Genomic DNA, 23,951 nt, shown 5'->3' on the forward strand with positions numbered 1-23,951 from the left:
AGCGAGAAAGGAATTTGAAGGATGTGTTGATGGGGTTAGATGAAGTAAGGAGGCTCGTGTGGAGCATAAACATCGGCATTGAACTGTTGGACCGAATGTTTCTGTGCTGTAAAGGTCTATGTAAGTGGGACTGAGTCACTTGAGACTATTCACCTGATTTAGGTATATTATCTGAATACACTTCTATTTCTGAACACAGACTCCTTGCCCAGTTGCATGAGATGGAGACTGCTTTTGACGGTTTTTGGGAAAAGCATCTGCTTAAACTTGAACAGTGTCTACAGCTCTGGAGATTTGAACATGCTTTCGAAGAGGTAATCACTTGGTCCTGTCAATCCTTCCGGAGCAACGATCAATATGTGAAATTCATCAGTGCATTTGTGTAAAATTCCCTGCGTTAATTTCTCAGTTAAAGGTGTCAGCCATAGCTCAGTGGGCAGCACACACCCTCGCCTCTGAGTCAGAAGGTTGTGGGTTCAAGTCCCACTCCAGAGCCTTGAGCAAAACTATCTACACTGACACTCCAGTGCAATGCTGAGGGAGTGCTGCACTGTCATAGGAGCCGTCTTTCAGATGAGACATTAAGCCGAGGCCCCGTCTGCTCTTGCAGATAGACTTAAAGATCCCACAGCACTATTCGAAGGAGAGTAAGGGAGTTCTCCCCGGTGTCCTGCCCAAACCTTATCCCTCAACTGACATTAAAAAATAAAATGGATTATCTGGTCATTGCTGTTTGCGGGAGCTTGTTGTGCATCATTTGCTGTCATGTTCTGCTACAGTACAACAGTGACTTCACTTCAAAAGTAAGTAATTGGCTCTAAAGGGCTTTGGCATGTCCTGAAGTTGTGAAAAGTGCTGTAGAAATGCTAGTCTTCCTTTATCTGTGGGAATATGGAACTCCTTTTATACTGTCATACAAGTGAGGTATAACTTTTTTATATATATACTAGCAAATGTTGATTTGTATTGATCATTCTGTTTTATAATGACACGAGCATGGTAGTAGACAATATGCCCAAAAATATTTTCATCAACTGCACAGACAGTTTTTTTTAAACCCCAATTCATTAAAAAGAGACATGCCCTCATCTATTTATAATATATAAAACATCTTATGCTTACATGAACTTCCTGTCTACAAAACCTAACTTCCTGTTGTCACACTCTTGTGTCAACCGTTCCCATTGTACTTGTTTATTTACACACTGATAATGGGCACTGCCATGTAAATATGTCACGCTGTAATTATAGCCTCCTGCCAGTGCTGGCACTGTAGCACCCAAATGTTGTGTCTGCCCCAGCTCCACCGCCTGTCCTGCAGAGAAACTCCTCTACCCTACTTCTCTGCTTCCCAAAAAATTGTTCAAATTAATTCCGGGATGTGGCCATCGCTAGCAAGGCCAGCATTTATTGCCCATCCCTAAGTTGCCGTGCTTTTTGCTGTTTAACTATCAACAATATCATCGAATCGAAGTATCATGTAAAAATAAGATCAGATTGTATGAATTGAAATGGGGTAGGAGTTTCGGCTGTGCACCCTGGTCATATTATCTTCCAGCGCCTCGCCCCTCTACATCAGAAGACTACACTTTGGCCATGACTCCCCCTGTGCAACACCAAAGAAGGTTGACCAGTAATATAGTAAACGTCGTGTGCACTTCCGCTAAGTGTAACATCTACTTCCTGTGAGCCTCTCCCTGCCACATTTTGTTAACAATTCCCAGAGTATTTTTTTCCCTTATTTGCCCTTAGCTTTTCCGTCTGTTTTTTGCCTCTCCCTGGAGATGACGCGGCTGTGGAGGGTGCCACGATGCTCCGGCCAGTCAGAGTGTGGGGAAGGCTTAATGGACAATCTGGTCTTTTCGTACCCGTCACTTTTGGGATGTTCATATTTGTATAAAGTAGTGTATTCTTTGGCTCACCATACTAGTAGTTTAAACATACACTTGTGGAGTTAACTACTTCCTAAATAGAGCAGAGTTCTCGAGTTCTCTTTGCAATAATTTTCACAGGTCCTGTTGCTTTCGGAGTCTGTACAGTTTTAATTTGGTTCTGCAGATAAAGACAGCCCTGGATTATGTGGCAGCGGAGGAAGGGGACATCCCAGACATTGGCAGCAGTGTGACTCACTCCGAGCAAGCTCTTCGAGAACTGAGTAACTTGGATGAACGATCTCAGGTAAAGTCTTTCATCTCCTAGGCAGTCCCTCGTATCGAGGATGACTTGCTTCCACGGCAAAAAGGGATGAGTTCATGGGTGTTTTAATGAAGGACCTAATATTCCAGGTCCCGAACTACATGTTGAAGGGTGGAAGGTGCCTGTGCGTGGATTTTTTTTAACGTGTGGTGACCGTTGCACACCAGCCACCACACGGGCTTGGCAGAGCTAGGTCTTGGTCCAGTGGCAAGGATTACCCAAGACGACTGGAGACCAGCTTTGCTGCACGGACTTAGTGTGCACACATATCGCAGTGTGAGCTGGCCCGTGCTGCCCCTGGGCCCTCGGCTCTTCCAAGCCCCAAACTCATGCCTCTCCTGGGCCCCGGTCACGTCATTCTACGAACTCTTGCCGCTCCTTTGCCCCGACCTCGCCGCTCCTGCTGTACCTGCCCACGCTCCAATCACCGACCTGGGTTACGGTGATGTCCAATCCAGTCGCCCTCTTCGCAGCCGTCGCTCTCCTGCAGCAGCACGCACTGCTCCCTGCAGTGGTATGCCTCCGCACGCTGCTCCCTCTAATGGCCCCGGCCTGCTGATGGTCTTGCAGGCCGGGACCGTGCCGATTTCTGGGCCGAGCCGCCGCACATTGTTCTGTCTAAGGGTTCACATCAGGCCATAGTTCGATTGAACAGGCCAAACCCCAACATTGAATCAGGATTGATTCATGGGGATTGATGAGGTTGCATAGAAACTACAGCACAGAAAGAGGCCATTCGGCCCAGCTGGTCTATGCTGGTATTTATCCTCCACACCTCCCTGGGATGGAGTGATTGAGTAGAATGAGCCTATACTCTCTGGAGTTTAGAAGAATGAGAGGACGGAGACTGAGATGAGGAGTAATTTCTTCACTCAGAGGGTGGTGAATCTTTGGAATTCTCGGCCCCAGAGGGCTGTGGATGCTCAGCTGTTGAGTAGATTCAAGACTGGGATCGATAGATTTTTGGACTCTGGGGGAATCAAGGGATAGGGGGAAAATGGAGTTGAGGTCGAAGATCAGCCATGATCTCATTGAATGGCGGAGCAGGCTCGAGGGGCTGTATGGCCTACTCCTGCTCCTGCTCCTAATTCTTACCTTATGTTTTTACACCAGCCTCCTCCCACCCTAATTCCCGCTTCCCACCCTGCCCCATAACCTTCTATTCTCTTCTCCCCATTATTGCATGAAGCCTCCCTTTAAAAGCAGCATTGCCCACTCCTTCAACTGCTCCATGTGGCAGAGAGTTCCACATTCTCACCATTCTATGTGCAAAGAAATTCATTTGATCTGTTCGTGGCTATCTTATATTTATCCCTGCCCCCTTTGTTCTGGAGTCACCTGCAAGTGGAAACACTTTCTCCACATCCACCCTGTTGAACCTCTCTATCAGGTCTCCTCTCAATATTCTCTTCTCCAGAGAAAATTGCACAAGTTACTCCAACTAACCCATCCAAAGCTCTGTATAAATAAATTCAGCATTATCTTTTTAATCTTGTACTTTATGCCCCTATCTGTAACACCCCAATTAGCTTTTATTATAATTTTATTTACTTTATCTACACTTTCAGAGAATTATGTATTTGAACCCCGAGGTTTATCCATGTCTTTCTGTTCAGTATTATTACCGTTCTTTGCCTGTTCTCGCACTGATCCACATTAAATTACATCTGCTTATTGTTTAAGCATTCTGCCAAACTGTCTTTTTCTCCAATCTGTCTCTTCATTTGCAAAACTTTTGTATATTTTTGTGTTGGTATCAAATTTTCAATGTGTGATTCCGATACCCAAGTCCACATCAGCTATATATATATTGGGAACAAAAGCAGAACCAGCTGACCTTGGTAGAATTCCACCTCCAACACTTCTCCAGTTCCTGCAGCACCCATTTACCTAAAACCTTAGTTTCCTGTCAGTCAACTTTTGATTTATCCAACTACAGATATATCAAACAGCTGACTTTTTCCTAACAAGCCTCTTGTGAGGCACATTTCCGAGAGTTCTCTGAAAATCTGTATCCTTCATCATCATAGGCAGTCTCTCGAAATCGAGGAAGACTTGCTTCCAATCTAAAAGGAGACTGAACAGTCCAATACAGGAATTACAGTCTCTGTCACAGGTGGGACAATAGTCATTGAGGGAAGGGGTGGGTGGAACTGGTTTGTCGCACGCTCCTTCCACTGCCTACGCTTGTTTTCTGCATGCTCTTGGCTACGAGACTCGAGGTGCTCAGCCCCCTCCCAGATGCACTTCCTCCACTTAGGGCGGTCTTTGGCCAGGGATTCCCAGGTGTCGCTGGAAATGTTGCATTTTATCAAGGAGGCTTTGAGGGTGTCCTTGAAATGTTTCCTCTGCCCTTGAGCTCACTTGCCGTGTAGGAGTTCCGAGTAGAGTGCTTGATTTGGGAGTCTTGTGTCAGGCATGCGAACAACGTGGCCCGCCCAATGGAGCTGGTTGAGTGTGGTCAGTGCTTCGACGCTGGGGATGTTGGCCTGGTCGAGGACGCTAACGTTGGTGCGTCTGTCCTCCCAGGGGAGTTGCAGGATCTTGTGGAGACATCGTTGGTGGTATTTCTCCAGTGACTTGAGGTGGCGACTGTACATGGTCCACGTCTCTGAGCCATACAGGAGATTGGGTATCACTACAGCCCTGGTGGCATATTTTTGAGGGCCTGATCTTCGAACACTCTCTTCCTCAAGCGGCACTGACGCACTCCATCTACTGCATCCCCCCCCCGTCGCCAACTATCCAATTGGGTACTTCTTCAAGCTGGATCCCCGTGTGATCGGAACTGGATATTGTGTCTATTTGTAGGTGAGATTGCTATCTGCGGATGCATTGATCAGGCACTGATCTTTTCACCTGCTGGAGAAACTGTTGAGTAAAACAAGACCCTATTCACGTTAATAACCTTAATACCACAAAAGTTGTTTTTTTTGTTCGTTCCTGGGATGTGGGCATCGCTGGCAAGACGGTCATGTATTGTCCATCCCTAACTGAACTGTTGCAGTCTGCGATACTTCTTTGTAGTGGTATGGTACACTGGGTGTCCTGCTTCCAGAGGGCAGTTAATAGGCAACTACGTTACTGTGGGTCTGGAGTCACATGTAGTCCCGACCGGGTAAGGATGCCAGACTTCTTTCCCTGAAGGACAGCAGTGACCCAGGTGGGTTTTTAACAACAATCCAGTACGTAGGTACCATTACTGACACTAGATTTTAATTCCTGATTTATTTAATTAATTGAATTTAAATTCCCCGAGCTGCCGTGGTGGGATTTGAACTCATGTCTCGGGATCATTAGTCCAGGCCTCAGGGTTACTGGTCCAGTAACATAACCACTATGCTAACGTACCTTCACAACTGTATGTTGTTATGATCTGCAACGCGCTACCTGAAAGGGCAGAGGAAGCAGATTCAGTAGTAACTTTCAAAGGGGAATTGGATGAAACCTCGAAGGGGAAAAATCTGTAGTGCAATGGGGAAAGAGCAGGGGGTGTGGGACTATTTGCATCGCTCTTTCAAAGCGCCGGCACAGACACGATGGGCCGAGCGGCCTCCTGTTCTGTATCATTCTACAACCATGCAGAATCAAACAGTGATCCAATTATCCACCACAGGACTAATTGCTTTGGATGCACGTTTCCACATTGAAATTAAATTGTGTCTTCATTGCAGGAATTATTTGGAAATGCCCAGGTTCTGATCTCGCAAGGTGACCAGTTGATCTCCAATCACCATTACGCGGTGGATTTAATCTGCGAGAAGTGTAGAGAACTCCGTTACTTCTGTGACGACTTGCTTGGGGAAATGAGGAGCAAATGCATCACCCTGAACAAGTCGCTGCAACTGCACACTCGGCTGCAGCAGGTAAGCTAATACAGTGTTGCATCTCCTTTAGTTACCTACACCAATATTAAAATCGACTGAGTCCATGCTTTGTACCTGCAAGGTTGGAGTGTTTGGACTCCTGACCAAGTTTAAAACTCAGCTTTGCCCGGTATCTGCAATGCGACATCACAACGTAGGAACAGGAGCAGCCCCTCTCGCCTGTCTCACCGCTCAGTTGGTTCATGGCCGATCTGCCCCTTAACTCCATCTACCTGCCTTGGTTCCCCAACCTGTGAAGTCGCCAGGTTCAGTTGGGTCAGTGTGGGAAGGGGAGAAAGTTGGTTTGGGAGGAGAGCACCATATCTTAGTGCTCAAATACTTGCTTGTGAGCCTACCAAGTAATGCGGATCATCAGTAACTGCACTGCCCACCCCTTAAAATGAAAAGAGATGGTGTGCGTATTGGATGAAATAACTTGCATTTGTATAGTGCCTTTCTCAACCTCGGGATGCCCCAAAGTGTTTTACGGCCAATTAAGTTTTTTTTTTGAAGTGTAGTCACTGTTGTAATGTGGGAAATTCAGCAGTTAATTTGTGCACAGCAAGCTTCCACAAACAGCAATATGATAACGGCCAGGTCATCTGGTTGAGGGATAAATCTGGGGAGAACTCCCCTGCTCTTCTTCACAGTAGTGCCATGGGATCTTTTATATCCACCTGAGAGAGTAGACGGGGCCTCGGTTTAACGTCTCATCTGAAAGACAGCACCTCTGTCAGTGCAGCACTCCCTTCAGTACTGCACTGGGAGTGTCAGCCTGGATTTTTGTGCTTAAGTCTCTCGGGTGGGACTTGAACCCACAACCTTCTGACTCAGACAAGAGAGCTGCCCACTGAGCCACGGCTGACACTGGTTACTGGTTCATGTACTGAGGAAAGCTTGGAGAAACGAGAACTCTTTTGCCATGAAAGGGGCTAACTGAGAGGTGATCTTATAGAGCTATTTATGGATAGTAAACAGTATGGTAAAGATTTGAAACACTACTTCAGAGAGCAGGTGAGGAGTATTTTCTTTTTACGCAGCGAGTTGTTGTGATCGGGAACGCGCTGCCTGAAAGGGCGGTGGGAGCAGATTCAATAGTAACTTTCAAACGGGGAATTGGATAAATACTTGAAGGGGTGACATTTTGCAGGGCTATGGGGAAAGAGCAGGGGCAGTGGGAATAATGGGATTGTTCTTTCACAGAGCCGGCACAGGCACGATGGGCCTGAATGGCCGCCTCCTGTGCCTGTAGCGTCCTCTGATTCAGCATCAAATCGTGCCAATAGGACGAGTATGTGCAGCTTGAAAGTATTGAGAGGCAGGTTTTGGACTGACACCAGGAAACTCTGGATCAATGACGTGGGCTGGGAAATTTCTTGGAGCTGCTCCCACTCCGCCCCCGTAACCTCGCCGGACAGCGTCGGAAACCCGTGGCAGCCGTCGGCAGAGAGGAGAGCGATGCTTGATGGCTGACATATCGGGATGGTCATTCATCCTGTGCCAATCACTGTTGGTGCCTTCCTACCAGCCAATCCGATTGGCAGCCTGGCCCAGGCTGAGTTCCATGCAATGGGAGGAGCAAATTGCCTCTCCTCTCTCTCTCTCTCCCTGATGTGTCTGCTCATTCACATGGGAGCTTGGATGCCACTAAACTGGAAAGAAAAGAATGACAATGGTGAATCATTGTGAGGTGTGCTCATCGAGCGTTAAAATTATAATCTTCCCTCCTGTTTCAAGTTGACTTTTGTTTGCCAATTGTAACTCTCGAGCTTAGAAACCACTGTTGGTGTCTGCGCTCCTCCAATCCTGACCCCTTCATGTCTCCCACTTGCTCCACCCCACCATTACCTTCAGCTGCCTGGGCTGCAAGCTCTGGAACTCCCTCCCTAAACCTCTCCCCACTCTACCCTTCCTCCTTTAAGACGCTGCTTAAAACCTACCTGTTTGACCAAGCTTTTGGGCGCCTGTCCTAATGTCTGCTTCCTTGGCTTAATCTCAATTTATTGACTGATAGCACTCTTGTGATGCGCCTTGGGATGTTTTATTACGTTAAATGCGCTATATAAATGCAATTTGTTATGTTGGAGGACATACAGGATGTAGCCCATTAAAAAAAACATGTTAATGGCTCTGTTCAACGGCAGGTTGTTATATAAACCAATAAACCATAGAATCATAGAATCACAGCACAGAAGGAGGCCATTCGGCCCATCGAGTCTGCGCCAACTCTTTCGAAGAGTAATCCAGTTAGTCCCACTCCCCCCGCTCTTTTCCCACATCCCTGCAATTTTTCTCCTTCAAGCATTTATCTAATTCCCTTTTGAAGGCTACTCATAGAATCATAGAAATTTATAGCACAGAAGGAAGCCATTTGGCCCAGTTTGTCCGCACCGGCCGACCAAGAGCTATCCAGCCTAATCCCACTTTCCAGCTCTCGGTCCGTAGCCCTGTAGGTTACAGAACTTCAAGTGCACATCCAAGTACTTTTCAAATGTGGTGAGGGCTTCTGCCTCTACCACCCTTTCAGGCAGTGAGTTCCAGACCCCCACCACCCTCTGGGTGAAATGTTTTCCCTCATCTCCCCTCTAATCCTTCTACCAATTACTTTAAATATCTGACCCCTGGTTATTGACCCCTCTGCCAAGGGAAACAAGTCCTTCCTATCCACTCTATCCAGGCCCTCATAATTTTATGCACCACAATTAAATCTCTCTTCAGCCTCCTCTCTTCCAAAGATGACAACCCCAGCCTATCCACTATTTCCTCATAGCTAAAATTCTCCAGTCCTGGCAACAACCTCGTGAGGATTTCCTGGCGTGCATAAGGGACGGTTTTCTAGACCAATATGTCGAGGAACCAACTAGGGGGGAGGCCATCTTAGACTGGGTGTTGTGTAATGAGAGAGGATTAATTAGCAATCTCGTTGTGCGAGGCCCCTTGGGGAAGAGTGACCATAATATGGTGAAATTCTGCATTAGGATGGAGAATGAAACAGTTAATTCAGAGACCATGGTCCAGAACTTAAAGAAGGGTAACTTTGAAGGTATGAGGCGTGAATTGGCTAGGATAGATTGGCGAATGATACTTAAGGGGTTGACTGTGGATGGGCAATGGCAGACATTTAGAGACCGCATGGATATACGACAACAATTGTACATTCCTGTCTGGCGTAAAAATAAAAAAGGGAAGGTGGCTCAACCGTGGCTATCTAGGGAAATCAGGGATAGTATTAAAGCCAAGGAAGTGGCATACAAATTGGCCAGAAATAGCAGCGAACCCGGGGACTGGGAGAAATTTAGAACTCAGCAGAGGAGGACAAAGGGTTTGATTAGGGCAGGGAAAATGGAGTACGAGAAGAAGCTTGCAGGGAACATTAAGACGGATTGCAAAAGTTTCTATAGATATGTAAAGAGAAAAAGGTTAGTAAAGACAAATGTAGGTCCCCTGCAGTCAGAATCAGGGGAAGTCATAACGGGGAACAAAGAAATGGCGGACCAATTGAACAAGTACTTTGGTTCGGTATTCACTAAGGAGGACACAAACAACTTTCCGGATATAAAAGGGGTCAGAGGGTCCAATAAGGAGGAGGAACTGAGAGAAATCCTTATTAGTCGGGAAATTGTGTTGGGGAAATTGATGGGATTGAAGGCCGATAAATCCCCAGGGCCTGATGGTCTGCATCCCAGAGTACTTCAGGAGGTGGCCTTGGAAATAGCGGATGCATTGACAGTCATTTTCCAACATTCCATTGACTCTGGATCAGTTCCTATCGAGTGGAGGGTAGCCAATGTAACCCCACTTTTTAAAAAAGGAGGGAGAGAGAAAACCGGGAATTATAGACCGGTCAGCCTGACATCGGTAGTGGGTAAAATGATGGAATCAATTATTAAGGATGTCAAAGCAGCGCATTTGGAAAGAGGTGACATGATAGGCCCAAGTCAGCATGGATTTGTGAAAGGGAAATCATGCTTGACAAATCTTCTGGAATTTTTTGAGGATGTTTCCAGTAAAGTGGACAAGGGAGAACCAGTTGATGTGGTATATTTGGACTTTCAGAAGGCTTTCGATAAGGTCCCACACAAGAGAATAATGTGCAAAGTTAAAGCACATGGGATTGGGGGTAGTGTGCTGGCATGGATTCAGAATTGGTTGTCAGACAGGAAGCAAAGAGTAGGAGTAAATGGGTACTTTTCAGAATGGCAGGCAGTGACTAGTGGAGTACCGCAAGGTTCTGTGCTGGGGCCCCAGCTGTTTACACTGTACATTAATGATTTAGACGAGGGGATTAAATGTAGTATCTCCAAATTTGCGGATGACACTAAGTTGGGTGGCAGTGTGAGCTGCGAGGAGGATGCTATGAGGCTGCAGAGCGACTTGGATAGGTTAGGTGAGTGGGCAAATGCATGGCAGATGAAGTATAATGTGGAAATGTGAGGTTATCCACTTTGGTGGTAAAAACAGAGAGACAGACTGTTATCTGAATGGTGACAGATTTGGAAAAGGGGAGGTGCAATGAGACCTGGGTGTCATGGTACATCAGTCATTGAAGGTTGGCATGCAGGTACAGCAGGCGGTTAAGAAAGCAAATGGCATGTTGGCCTTCATAGCGAGGGGATTTTAGTACAGGGGCAGGGAGGTGTTGCTACAGTTGTACAGGGCCTTGGTGAGGCCACACCTGGAGTATTGTGTACAGTTTTGGTCTCCTAACCTGAGGAAGGACATTCTTGCTATTGAGGGAGTGCAGCGAAGGTTCACCAGACTGATTCCCGGAATGACGGGACTGACCTATCAAGAAAGACTGGATCAACTGGGCTTGTATTCACTGGAGTTCAGAAGAATGAGAGGGGACCTCATAGAAATGTTTAAAATTCTGATGGGTTCAGACAGGTTAGATGCAGGAAGAATGTTCCCAATGTTGGGGAAGTCCAGAACCAGGGGTCACAATAAGGGGTAAGCCATTTAGGACCGAGATGAGGAGAAACTTCTTCACCCAGAGAGTGGTGAACCTGTGGAATTTTCTACCACAGAAGGTTGTTGAGGCCAATTCACTAAATATATTCAAAAAGGAGTTAGATGAAGTCCTTACTACTAGGGGGATCAAGGGGTATGGCGAGAAAGCAGGAATGGGGTACTGAAGTTGCATTTTCAGCCATGAACTCATTGAATGGCGGTGCAGGCTAGAAGGGCCGATTGGCCTACTCCTGCACCTATTTTCTATGTTTCTATGTTTCTATGGGCCCAAGTTTCCACACGCGCCTAGAACGGCGCAGTCCCGACCTGGACGCCCTTTTTTCGCGCCACAAAGTGCGCCTAAAAAAATCCTCGATATTCTCCACCGACTTGCAGGTCCTCTGGCCCTCGGTGCAGCCTGCACGAGCTGTGGGGGGGCGGAGCCAGGTCCCTGCGCTGAAAACAGTGCCGGGACCTCTGCACATGCGCGCTACAGTGGGCACGCAAGTGCAGTAGCTCCAGGCGCCGAACTGTGTGGGAGGGGCCCGAAGCACGCAGCCCCTAGCCCTGGCCCAATGGCCTCACTGGGGCTGCGTGAATGAGGCTCCTCCCACGGCCAGCTCCTGCTCCTCCCCCCCCCCCCCCCTGCCTCCGGACCAGACCAGACACCCTCTTTCCCCCCTCCCCCCCCCTGCTTCCGGATCAGACCAGACCCGACACCCGCTCCCCCCCCCCCCCCCCTGCCTCCGGACCAGACCCGACAGCCACCCCCCCCCTCGCCTCCGGACCTGACCAGACCCGACACCCCCCCCCGCCCCCCCCTGCCTCCGGACCAGATCCGACCCGACACCCGCGCCCCCCGACCCCCGACTGACCCGACTCGACCCGCGCTCCTGTTCCCGCTCCCCGCCTCCCCGACTGGACCCGACCCGACCCGACCCTCCCCCCACTGGACCCGACCCGACTCCCGCTCCTGGACTGGATCCGACCTGACCTCCCCTCCTCTCTCCCTCCCTCCCTCTCTCCCTCCCTCCCCCTCCCTCCCTCCCTCCCTCTCTCTCTCCCTCCCTCTCTCTCCCTCCCTCCCTCCCTCCCTCCCTCTCTCTCTCTCTCTCTCTCTCTCTCTCTCTCTCTCTCTCTCCCTCCCTCCGCCCCCCCCCCCTCTCTCTCTCCCTCCGCCACCCCCCTCTCTCCCTCTCTCTCCCTCCCCCCCTCTCTCTCTCCCTCTCTCTCTCTCCCCCCCGACCCGAACCGAACCTCCCCTCCCCGACCCAACCCAACGCCACCTACCTGTAAATCTGGTGCTGGGGACGGGCCCTGCCCGAAGTCTCGGGCCGGCCCGTTCAGCCTTCGGTCCCGAAAGGCCTGCCTGAAGCACTTTCACATAGGTAGGAAGATGGTTTATTTAATCTTTTCTTTGCTTATAAATGTTTATTCAGGTTGGATTTATTTGTATAAGTATAAATAAGGATTTATTATAGAATTTAATGACTTCCCTTCCCTGCCCCCCACCTCGTTTTGGACGTCTAATTTGTAACCTGGGCCTGATTTTTTAATGTGTAGAACAGGTTTTTTCAGTTCTATCAAAAATCTTCACTTGCTCCATTCTACTTTAGTTTGGAGTACGTTTTCACTGTGGAAACTTTCAAATCAGGCGTCAGTGGCCGGACACGCCCCCTTTTGAAGAAAAAATTCTGTTCCAAAGTAGAACTGTTCTACCTGACTAGAACTGCAGAAAAAAAAATGTGGAGAATTGCAATTTCTAAGATAGTCCGTTCTCTACCAGTTGCTCCTAAAAATCAGGCGCAAATCATGTGGAAACTTGAGCCCTTTTGTTTCTAAATCTCAAGCTGTGGCCTAACTAGTGTTGTATACAGTTCAAGCATAACTTCCCTGCTCTTGTATTCTATGCCTTGGCTAATAAAGGAAAGCATTCCATATGCCTTTTTAACCACCTTATCGACCTGTCCTGCTCCCTTTAAGGATCTGTGGACATGCACTCTAAGGTCCCTATGTTCCTCTACACTTAGGAACATTGAAATTTACAGCACAGAAGGAGTCCATTTCGGCCCATCGTTTCCGCGCCAGCTGACAAAGCCACACGGCCCTCGGTCAGCAGCCCTGAAGCTTACATATAAACCTATGAACAATGAAAAATGGCGGAAAGGTAAAGAGCACCCAGCCCAACCAGTCCGCCCCACACAACTGCGACACCCCTTGCACCAAAATATTCTACACTCCACCCCAACCAGAGCCATGTGATCTCCTGGGAGAGGCAAAAACCAGATAAAAAACCAGGCCAATTTAGGGAGAAAAAATCTGGGAAAATTTCTCTCTGACCCATCCAGGCGATCGAACCTAGTCCAGGAGATCACTCTGGCCACATTCGATTCCCTGCAGTACTTACCATCGTATCTGCGCTGGCCAATAAGAGGTTATCCAGTCTAATCCCAATTACCAGCTCTAGGTCCTAACCCTGCAGGTGCCCCTCCAACCATCTCTTAAAAGTGGTGAGGGTTTCTGCATCCACCATCCTTCCAGGCAGTTCTCAGTATCCTCCCATTTATTGTGTATTCCCTTGCCTCGTTGCACCTCCCCAAATGCATTAGCTCACACTTCTCCGGATTGAATTCCGTTTTACACATTTCTGCCCAATGATCAGTTCATCGCTATCATCTACTGTTGAATCTGTAACCACCCTATCAGGCAGAGCATTCCAAATCCTAACCACTCGCTGCGTGAAAGGTTTTCCTTCTCGTCTCCTCTGGTCCTTTTGCCAATCATCGTAAATCTGGGCCTTTGGTTACTGATCCTTCCGCCACTTGAAACCGTTTCTCCCCGTCTACTCTATTAAAACCCTTTGTGATTTTAAACACATCTATCAAACCTTCCCGTAGCCTTCTCTGCTCTGTTCAGGTTAAGGCTTCATCTGGAGATTGTGATGCTGATCCCCCCAGGTTTTGATCACAAAATGATTCTCTGCTAAAATAACCCTCTCAATGAAAATAGCTCATCATGCCAGCAAGTGCGACAGTTAAGTGGAAGAATGAAAGAAAGAAAGACTTGCATTTATATAGCGGGGGATAGAAAGTATCTGGTCTCAATGTTCCCGGTACGTTGAATGTGGGGCAGGCTTGATAGAGCAGCTTGTCTTTTCCTGCCCGTCAGTTTCATAAAGAAAGACTTGCATTTATATGGTGCCTTTCACGGCTACCGGGGGTCTCAAAGTGCTTTACAGCCAATGAAGTACTTTTGGAGTGTAGTCACTGTTGTAATGTGGGAAACTCAGCAGACAATTTGTGCACAGCAAGCTCCCACAAACAGCAATGCGATAAATGACCAGATAATCTGCTCCAGTGATGTTGATTGAGGGATAAATATTGGCTCCAGGACACCGGGGATAACTCCCTTGCTCTTCTTCAAAATAGTTCCATGAGATCCTTTACGTCTACTTGAGAGAGCAGATGGGGCCTCGGTTTAACGTCTCATCTGAAAGATGGCACCTCCGACAGTGTGGCGCTCCCTCAGTACTGCCCCTCCGACAGTGCAGTACTCCCTCAGTACTGCCCCTCCGACAGTGCAGCACTCCCTCAGTACTGCCCCTCCGACAGTGCGGCGCTCCCTCATTGCTGCCCCTCCGACAGTGTGGTGCTCCCTCAGTACTGCCCCTCCGACAGTGCGGCGCTCACTCAGTACTGCGCCTCCATCAGTACGGCACACCCTCAGTACTGCCCCTCCGACAGTGCAGCGCTCCCTCAGTACTGCCCCTCCGACAGTGCAGCACTCCCTCAGTACTGCCCCTCCGACAGTGCAGCACTCCCTCAGCACTGCACTGGAGTGTCAGCTTAGATTTTTGTGCTCAAGTCCCTGGAGTGGGGACTTAAACCCACAACCATCTGACTCAGAGGCGAGAGTGCTGCCACAGCTGACATGAACTAGATGGGCTGAATGTACATTGTGAAATGGATAAGTATCATCTTTAATAGGGAGTGTTGGAGAGCAGTATGATGAGAATTGAATGTAAACAGTGTCACAAGACAAAGGGGATGAAATCGATCTCGGGGTAGTAGCACAGAGTGACCGGTAGTGAACGGGCCGCCCGTTTTACACCCAAGACCAATTTTCCTCGTCAACGAAATTGGGCGGAGCGTAAAACGAGACACCAATTCACTGGCGCCCATTCTGTGTTACGGCCCAGGACTGACAGAGAAGAAGAACGAGTCTGAGCAGAACACAAGCTTTGAATCCGACATGCATGCTTCTTCTCAGGACCATCGGAATGTCGTCATGTTGAGTTGTGTCCCGATAGCAGGAGAAAGTAACGAAATGCGAGAAATGTGGAAGCAATTGGTGTCACTTGCATGGCTTTGCACTGGTTCTGTCGCTCTTACAGGTTCTGCAATGGTGTGATGAAGGAGCCTACCTCCTCGCCTCTCAGCCCATGGACAAGTGTCATTCTCAGGAAGGGGCAAAGAGAGCTCTACAGCAAATTGAGAAGTTTCTCGAATGCTCCGGAGATTACCTGCAGTGTGACACTGAAGAGTTATACAACGAGTTTGGAGCCATTCTTACAACACCCATTAAGGTATTTAACCAATAACAAACGTTGTGCCACCTGTACTGTTGAGTTCTGGCAGTGTGGATCAGATGGTGGATGGGCTGAATATACTGGTTCTCTAATAATAGGCTGAAGGCACTTCTGCCCCAGCCATACTTTCTAAGAAGATTAATTCCATAGAATCACATTACATTTACAGCACAGAAACATGCCCAATTGGTCTGCATAAGAATTAGGAGCAGGGGGCACTTGGGCGTAACTTAACTTAAACCAAGTTTGGGCCCCTGGACTTTGATAACTGCATGCTATTATATATCTGGAAAAGATTTGCATATATATAATATATATATAATGATGGCCTGCAGTTTCGGCTTGGTTGTATTGGCTTTTTGGCGCAATTCACTCAAAATTGGCCAAACCATTCTATCGGTTCAATCTCATTCCTGAATGTAGTAAATTCTTCTGAAGAGATTTAAAAAAATTTACATTTAAAGTTTTTATCAATTTTTTTTCTATCTTTTCCTTTCTCCCTTATCTCTCTCTCTGTTAATCCAATCTTTCTTTCCCTCTCTCTCTACTTCTCTTTCTGTAGCTGATTTGACTCTAATTCACCCTGCTTCCTACTCCGCTGTTCCTCTATTTCTCAATCCTTCCATCTCGCGGGTTAAGGAGATAGACTCCTGGTCCTGTCCTTCGCCGAGCTCCCAGATTCCCTGCTGCCCTCGTTACCGTTATCGGTCCGCACTCCTGGCGAGTTACGTGCAAAAACATTCCGATCTGAAGGGTACGGGAAAAAAGTCTGATTAACGGGACACGTACTGCGAGATGACCCGTTCCGGCAAGACGTGGGCTGTTAGATCACCTCGCTCAACCGGCTACACGCAAAGGCAGCACAAGCCAAGCCTGTCAGCATCATTTAACCCACTAATCCGAGGCGCGATGGCTGAATGCTCTACTTTGGCAACTGCTTTGATTCTACGTAGAATGCAGGGATCCCGCGGGACCCTGAGGTCGAGTGTCGTGGTTCAGTTATTGCCTCGTTCTGGCTCATGCTTTCCGTGCGGGTTTTTCTTCAATCCGTTTCACAGGCCCAGATACAGAGGGTCCACGAAAAACTGGAACATGTGCACAGCATGTTTGAGCAGCGCCAACTGTCCCTGAAGAAACTGGCTGTCAAACAGGTGCGGCCGATTCAGCCTGTAGCACCGCGACCGGATGCTTCGCCTTTGTCATCGAAGAGCCCGCTGTTTGCTTCAAAGCAAGGTAGAAACGTCGCTAGCATGTGTCCGCCATTGATCAGTGGGTAGCACACTTGCCTCTGAGTCAGAAGGTTGTGGGTTCAAGTCACACTCCAAGGACTTGAGCATCAAGATCTAAGCTGACACTCGAGTGCAGTACTGAGGGAGTGCCACACTGTCAGAGGGGCAGTACTGAGGGAGCGCTGCACTATCGGAGGGGCAGTACTGAGGGAGTGCCGCACTGTCGGAGGGGCAGTACTGAGGGAGGGCCGCACTGTCGGAGGGGTAGTATTGAGGGAGCGCCGCACTGTCGGAGGGGCAGTACTGAGGGAGCGCCGCATTGTCGGAGGGGCAGTACTGAGGGAGCGCCGCACTGTCGGAGGGGCAGTATTGAGGGAGCACTGCACTGTCGGAGCGGCAGTACTGAGGGAGCGCTGCACTGTCGGAGGGGCAGTACTGAGGGAGTGCTGCACTGTCGGAGAGGCAGTACTGAGGGAGTGCTGCACTGTCGGAGAGGCAGCACTGAGGGAGTACAGCACTATAGGAGAGGCAGTACTGAGGGAGCGCCACATTGTCAGAGGAGCAGCACTGAGGGAGCGCTGCACATTCGGAGTGGCAGCACTGAGAGAGCGCCGCACTGTCGGAGGGACAGTACTGAGGGAGCCGAGTCTCAGCAACAATCCCTCGCCGCTCCTCTGCCCCGATCTTTCCGCTCCTCTGCTGTACCTGGGCCCCGCCGATATTCCTGCCCATGCTCATCGCGGCGGAGGTGCGGCAAAAGTTTGGTGCGGAGGTGTGGTGAGGGATCATAGAAACATAGAAATTAGGTGCAGGAGTAGGCCATTCGGCCCTTCGAGCCTGCACCACCATTCAATAAGATCATGGCTGATCTTTCAACCTCAGTACCCCTTTCCTGCTTTCTCACCATACCCCTTGATCCCTTTGGCCGTAAAGGCCATATCTAACTCTCTTTTCAATATATCTAACGAACTGGCCTCAACAACTTTCTCCGGTAGAGAATTCCACAGGTTAACCACTCTCTGAGTGAAGAAGTTTCTCCTCATCTCGGACCTAAATGGCTTACATCTTATCCTTAGACTGTGACTACTAGTTCTGGAACTCCCCAGCAACGGGAACATTCTTCCAGCCTCTAACCTGTCCAATCCCGTCAGAATTTTATATGTTTCCATGAGATCCCTTCTTATTCTTCTAAACTCCAGTGGATACAAGCCCAGTTGATCCAGTCTCTCCTCATATGTCAGTCCTGCCATCCCAGGAATCAATCTGGTGAACCTTTGCTGCACTCCCTCAATAGCAAGAATGTCCTTCCTCAGATTAGGAGACCAAAACTGAACACAATATTCCAGGTGTGGCCTCACCAAGGCCCTGTACAACTTCAGCAAGACCTCCATGCTCCTATACTCAAATCCCCTAGCTATGAAGGCCAACGTGCCATTTGCCTTCTTCACTGCCTGCTGTACCTGCATGCCAAACTTCAATGACTGATGTACCATGACAACCAGATCTCATTGCACTTCCCCTTTTCCTAATCTGTCACCATTCAGATAATATTCTGTCTTCCTGTTTTTGCCACCCAAGTGGATAACCTCACATTTATCCACATTATACTGCATCTGCCACGCGTTTGCCCATTCACCTAACTTGTCCAAGTCACCCTGCAGCCTCTTAGCATCCTCCTCACAGCTCACACTGCCACGCAGCTTAGTGTCATCTGCAAACTTGGAGATATTACATTCAATTCCTTCATCTAAATCATTGATGTATATTGTAAATAGCTGGGGTCCCAGCACTGAACCCTGTGGCACCTCACTGGTCACTGCCTGCCATTCTGAAAAGGACCCATTTATTCCTACTCTTTGCTTCCTGTCTGCCAACCAGTTCTCTATCCATGTCAGTACATTACCTCCAATACCACATGCGTTGATTTTGCACACTAATCTCTTGTGTGGGACCTTGTCAAAAGCCTTTTGAAAGTCCAAATACACCACATCCACTGGTTCTCCCTTGTCCGGTCTACTAGTTACATCCTCAAAAAATTCTAGGCGATTTGTCAAGCATGATTTACCTTTCATAAATCCATGCTGACTTGGACCGATGCTGTCACTGCTTTCCAAATGTGCTGCTATTTCATCTTTAATAATTGATTCCAACATTTTCCCCGTCACCGATGTCAAGCGAACCGGTCTATAATTCCCTGTTTTCTCGCTCCCTCCTTTTTTAAAAAAATTGGTGTTACATTAGCTACCCTCCAGTCCATAGGAATTGATCCAGATCGTGGCACAGGAGCAGCGAAAGATTGTGGTGGAGGTGCGGTGAATGAGCGTACTGGGCCCAGAAGAGCCGAGGGCCCATGGGCAGCACGGACCAGCCCACACTGCAATCCATGCAGCAGAGCTGGTCTCCAGTTGTCCTTGACACTGGATAAAGGCCTAGCTCTGTCAAGCCCGTGTGTTGGCTGATGTGCAATGGTCCCCACACGTTAAAAACATCCACGAACAGGCATCTTCCACCCCTGGATTCAGGACTGGAACATCGGGTCCTTCATTGAAACACCTGTGAACTGATCCCTTTTGGTGTGGAAGCAAGTCACCCTCGTTTGCTGGACCGCCTATGATGGTGATGACTGAGGGAGCGCTGCACTGTCAGAGGTGCTGTCTTTCAGATGAGCTGTTAAACCTATCTCCTCTCTCAGGTGGATGTAAAAGATCCCATGGCCACTATTTTGAAGCAGAGCAGGGGAGTTATCCCCGGTGTTCTAGGGCCAATATTTATCCCTCAATCAACATCAACAAAAAGCAAATGATCTGGTCATTATCACATTGCTAGTTTGTGGGAGCTTGATGTGTGCAAATTGGCTGCTGCCATTCCCTCATTACAACAGTGACTACACTCCAAAAGTACTTCATTGGCTGTAAAATGCTTTGAGACATCTGGTAGCCGTGAAAGGCGCTATAGAAATGCAAGTCTTTCTTTCTACAGCACAATGCTGAGGGGGCCAACATCTCGATTGAAGACTAGCACAGAAAGTGGTCAAATACATGGCAGATGCAGTATAATGTAGATAAATGTGAGGTTATCCACTTTGGTGGTAAAAACAGGAAGGCAGAATATTATCTGAATAGCGGCAGATTAGGAAAAGGGGAGGTGCAGCGAGGCCTGGGTGTCATGGTACATCAGTCATTGAAAGTTGGCATGCAGGTACAGCAGGTGGTGAAGAAGGCAAATGGCATGTTGGCCTTCATAGCTAGGGGATTTGAGTATTGGAGCAGGGAGGTGTTACTACAGTTGTACAGGGCCTTAGTGAGGCCACACCTTGAATACTGTGTACAGTTTTACCCTCCGAATCTGAGGAAGGACATTCTTGTTATTGAGGGAGTGCAGCGAAGGTTCACCAGAATGATTCGAAGGATGACAGGACTGACATATGAAGAAAGACTGGATCAACTAGGCTTCTATTCACTGGAATTTAGAAGAATGAGAGGGGATCTCATCGAAACACATAAAATTCTGACGGGATTGGACAGGTTAGATGCAGGAAGAATGTTCCTGATTTTGGGGAAGTCCAGAACCAGGGGTCACAGTCTAAGGATAAGGGGTAAGTCATTTACAGTTTTAGCCTCATTTAGGATCGAGATGAGGAGAAACTTCTTCACTCAGAGTTGTGAGCATGTGGCATTCTCTACCACAAAGTTGTTGAGGCCAGTTCGTTGGATATATTCAAAAGGGAGTTAGATGTGGCCCTTACGGCTAAAGGAATTAAGGGGTAGGCAGAGAAAGCAGGAAAGGGGTACTGAGGTGAATGATCAGCCATGATCATATTGAATGGTGGTGCAGGCTCGAATGGCCGAATGGCCTAATCCTGCAACTATTTTCTATGAAATGCAGTCACTTTTGTAATATAGGAAACGCAGCAGCCAATTTGGCCCCACAAACAGCAATGTAGTAATGTCTAGATAATTTGACTTTGAATGATGTTGAGGGCTAAATATTGGCCAGGACATTGTGGTGAACTCCCGTGCTCAGTCTTCAAATTGTTTCAAGGAGATCTTATAAGTGCACCTGAGGGAGTAGAAATACTGTATTGGAGTGTCAGCCTAGATTTGTGTGTTCAAGAGGCTTGAACCCACAACCTTCTGACTCAAAGGCAAGAGTGCTACCCACTGAGCCACGGCTGATACTGAAGGGCACGGCAATGGGATTGGGTGGCACAGAGGGTTAGCACGCATCATCGGGGCCTGGGTTAACATGCAGCTCACTTTAATGGAGTGAACAGCTTTCTTTCTGCTGAGTTTGGATCATCTCAGTCCAGTACTCCATCCTCTACCTCTCCAGTAACACCCATCCTCATGGCCTATTATTTTGCGCTCAACACTTAGTGTTGAGCACAAAAGAGAAACTCGAACCGCAAAATTACTGTTGGAGATGTTAGCAGTCAGACACTGGGTACAGCACAGAAACAGGTCATTCGGCCCAACAGGTCCTTGCCAGTGATACGTTAAACAAAGACTCCGCTGGTAGTTGAACCCAGGACCTCCTGTTCGTTAAACAGGCGTTTTAACTCACAAAGTGATGGAGCCAAATTATGACAGTCCTTGTAAAGGAGGTGTTAATCCATTAAAATTCAACTGGTTAATGCCTGAAACTAGCAGCCAAGGGAATGTCGTACGATCACATTGAGAATGTGTCCGCTAATATCGCCACCTATTATCTATCGCCTTCAGTCATTGGTTTGTATGTCCTTGAGTTTGGAAGATTGAGGGGGCGAGGTAATCGAGATGTTTCAAATGATATAAAGATTCAATAGGGCAGATACAGGCAAACTGGTTTCCTCTGGTGGGAGAATCAAGGGTGCACAATCTTAAAATTCGAGTCAGGCCATTCATGAGTGAACTCAACAAAGGACAGTGGGATTCCGGAACTCTCTCCCACAGAAAAGCTATCGTTGCTGGGGGTCTGAGATGGGTATATGTTTCTTGGGTGCAGGTATTGGCGGATACGGAGCAAGGGCGGGTAAATGGGGTTGAGGTGCAAATCAGCCGTGATCTGATTGAGTGGTGGAACAGGATCGAGGGGCCGAATGGCCTCCTCCTGCTCCTATGTTGAGGACACTAGTGAGTCAGTCAAGAGGACCAAGTTAAGATTGCGTGAATGTCGCTCATGGGATAAGTATCATTTGGAACAAGACTGTAGATTCTGTTCTCCTTGCAGCCCACCATCTGAGCGTGAAGCACAGTGTGGGTAAAGGTAACGGTGGTCATAAGGACACAATACATCTTGGAGATAACAATGGTGTTACCGACAATACCTCTTGTAACATGAGCTAATCCCACAATAGACTGAGGCCTGAGGTGCCACATAGGATATTGTTTACTTAAATCTGCATCCATAATTAATAAGACACAAATTCCTGTTCATTTTAACATACCCACACCCCAACATTCACTGGAACTGATTCGATTTCTAGCTCCTCATTTCAACTTCATTTCAAGGGAATAATATCAACAACTTGCATTTGTATAGCGCCTTTAATGTAGTAAAACATCCCAAGACATTTGACACCGAGCCATATAAGGAGAAATTTGGGCAGGTGATTAAAAGTTTGGACAAAGAGGTAGGTTTTCAGGAGTTTCTTAAGGGAGGAAAATTTATAAGAACATAAGAACATAAGAAATAGGAGCAGGAGTAGGCCACCTGATCCCTCGAGCCTGCTCCGCCATTTAATAAGATCATGGCTGATCTGATCATGCACTCAGCTCCACTTCCCTGTCCGCTCCCCATAACCCCCTATCCCCTTATCGCTCAAAAATCTGTCTATCTCCGCCTTAAATATATTCAATGTCCCAGCCTCCACAGCTCTCTGAGGCAGAGAATTCCACAGATTTACAACCCTCTGAGAGAAGAAATTTCTCCTCATCTCAGTTTTAAATGGGCGGCCCCTTATCCTCAGACTATGTCCCCTAGTTTTAGTTTCCCCTATGAGTGGAAATATCCTCTCTGCATCCACCTTGTCGAGCCCCCTCATTATCTTATATGTTTCGATAAGATCACCTCTCGTTCTTCTGAACTCCAATGTGTATAGGCCCAACCTACTCAACCTATCTTCATAAGTCAACCCCCTCATCTCCGGAATCAACCTGGTGAACCTTCTCTGAACAGCCTTCAATGCAAGTTCCAGAGCTTAGAGTCTTAGCAGCTGAAGGCACGGCCACCAATCGTGGAGCGATTATAATCAGGGATGCTCAAGAGACCAGAATTAGAGGAGCGCAGATATCTCGGGAGGTTGTGGGGCTGGAGGAGGTTACAGAGACCGTTCAAGGTTTCAACTAAAAAAAGGAAATCGTACCAAATATTAATTACTACTAACAAGCTATTATTACCTCTTTAAACCACATCTTTTTCTTCATTGACATTAAACTCATTAGCCTAGAAATTATTGTTGGTTACATAAGATGGTGAATTCCTGCCACTCCCGTCGGGAGAAAGCAGTGGGGTTGGGGAGGTAGTTGGGGTTGGGGAGGTAGTGGGGGTGGAGAGGTAGTGGGGTTGGGGAGGGTAGTGGGGTTGGGGAGGTAGTGAGGTTGGGGAGGTAATGGGGGTGGAGGAGGTAGTGGGGTTGGGGAGGGTAGTGGGGTTGGGGAGGGCAGTGCGGGTGGGAGAGGGCGTTGAAGGTGGGCAGGACAGTGGGTGGGGGGAGAAGGTGGTGTTGGGAGTGGGGAGGGGGTGAGGGAGGAGGTAAGTCACGCTGGAAACGGCACAGCTGCTCTAAGTGACTCTGTTTATTTTCAAGGTGTGGATTCTAGTTCTGGTTCGAAGTTCCCGTTTGACATATCCCTGTACGGAAAGAGAAGTTCCAGAAAGATGCAGTGTGCACGGAAGGTAATTTGTGAAGCAGCAGCATCAATTTGAATTGTCTTAAGCTTTGGGCGTGTCTGATATCACACTTTATAAAGATCAGCAGGAAATCACCACGGAAAAATCCGATCAGAAGTATTGAAAAAGGGGAAGTCGCCCAATCACCTCCTGTTCGGGCTGGAGAGAGTGTTGAGATAATGACAGGCATGAAGCAGTCACCAATCTAGAGAAACTTCCAACAAGAACAATAATTCACTTCTACCTGATCTC

At 48.0% G+C, this 23,951-nt stretch overlaps 1 protein-coding gene across 4 annotated transcripts in view; it reads left to right on the forward strand.

Moving 5' to 3' along the window:
- The window catches only part of mcf2a (MCF.2 cell line derived transforming sequence a), a 199,988-nt gene that overhangs the window by 111,370 nt on the left and 64,667 nt on the right, over window positions 1-23,951 (forward strand). For 3 of the 4 annotated variants that reach the window (XM_070882895.1, XM_070882893.1, XM_070882894.1), the window contains exons 9-14: window positions 200-314; window positions 2,059-2,178; window positions 5,871-6,062; window positions 15,406-15,597; window positions 16,659-16,833; window positions 23,617-23,705. In XM_070882895.1, coding sequence (XP_070738996.1) covers window positions 200-314; window positions 2,059-2,178; window positions 5,871-6,062; window positions 15,406-15,597; window positions 16,659-16,833; window positions 23,617-23,705 — 883 coding nt within the window. The remainder of the gene's footprint in view (window positions 1-199; window positions 315-2,058; window positions 2,179-5,870; window positions 6,063-15,405; window positions 15,598-16,658; window positions 16,834-23,616; window positions 23,706-23,951) is intronic. The other variant, XM_070882896.1, reaches the window with a different exon arrangement.

Source organism: Pristiophorus japonicus, chromosome 6, assembly GCF_044704955.1.
Source record: "Pristiophorus japonicus isolate sPriJap1 chromosome 6, sPriJap1.hap1, whole genome shotgun sequence".
NCBI lineage: Eukaryota > Metazoa > Chordata > Chondrichthyes > Pristiophoridae > Pristiophorus > Pristiophorus japonicus.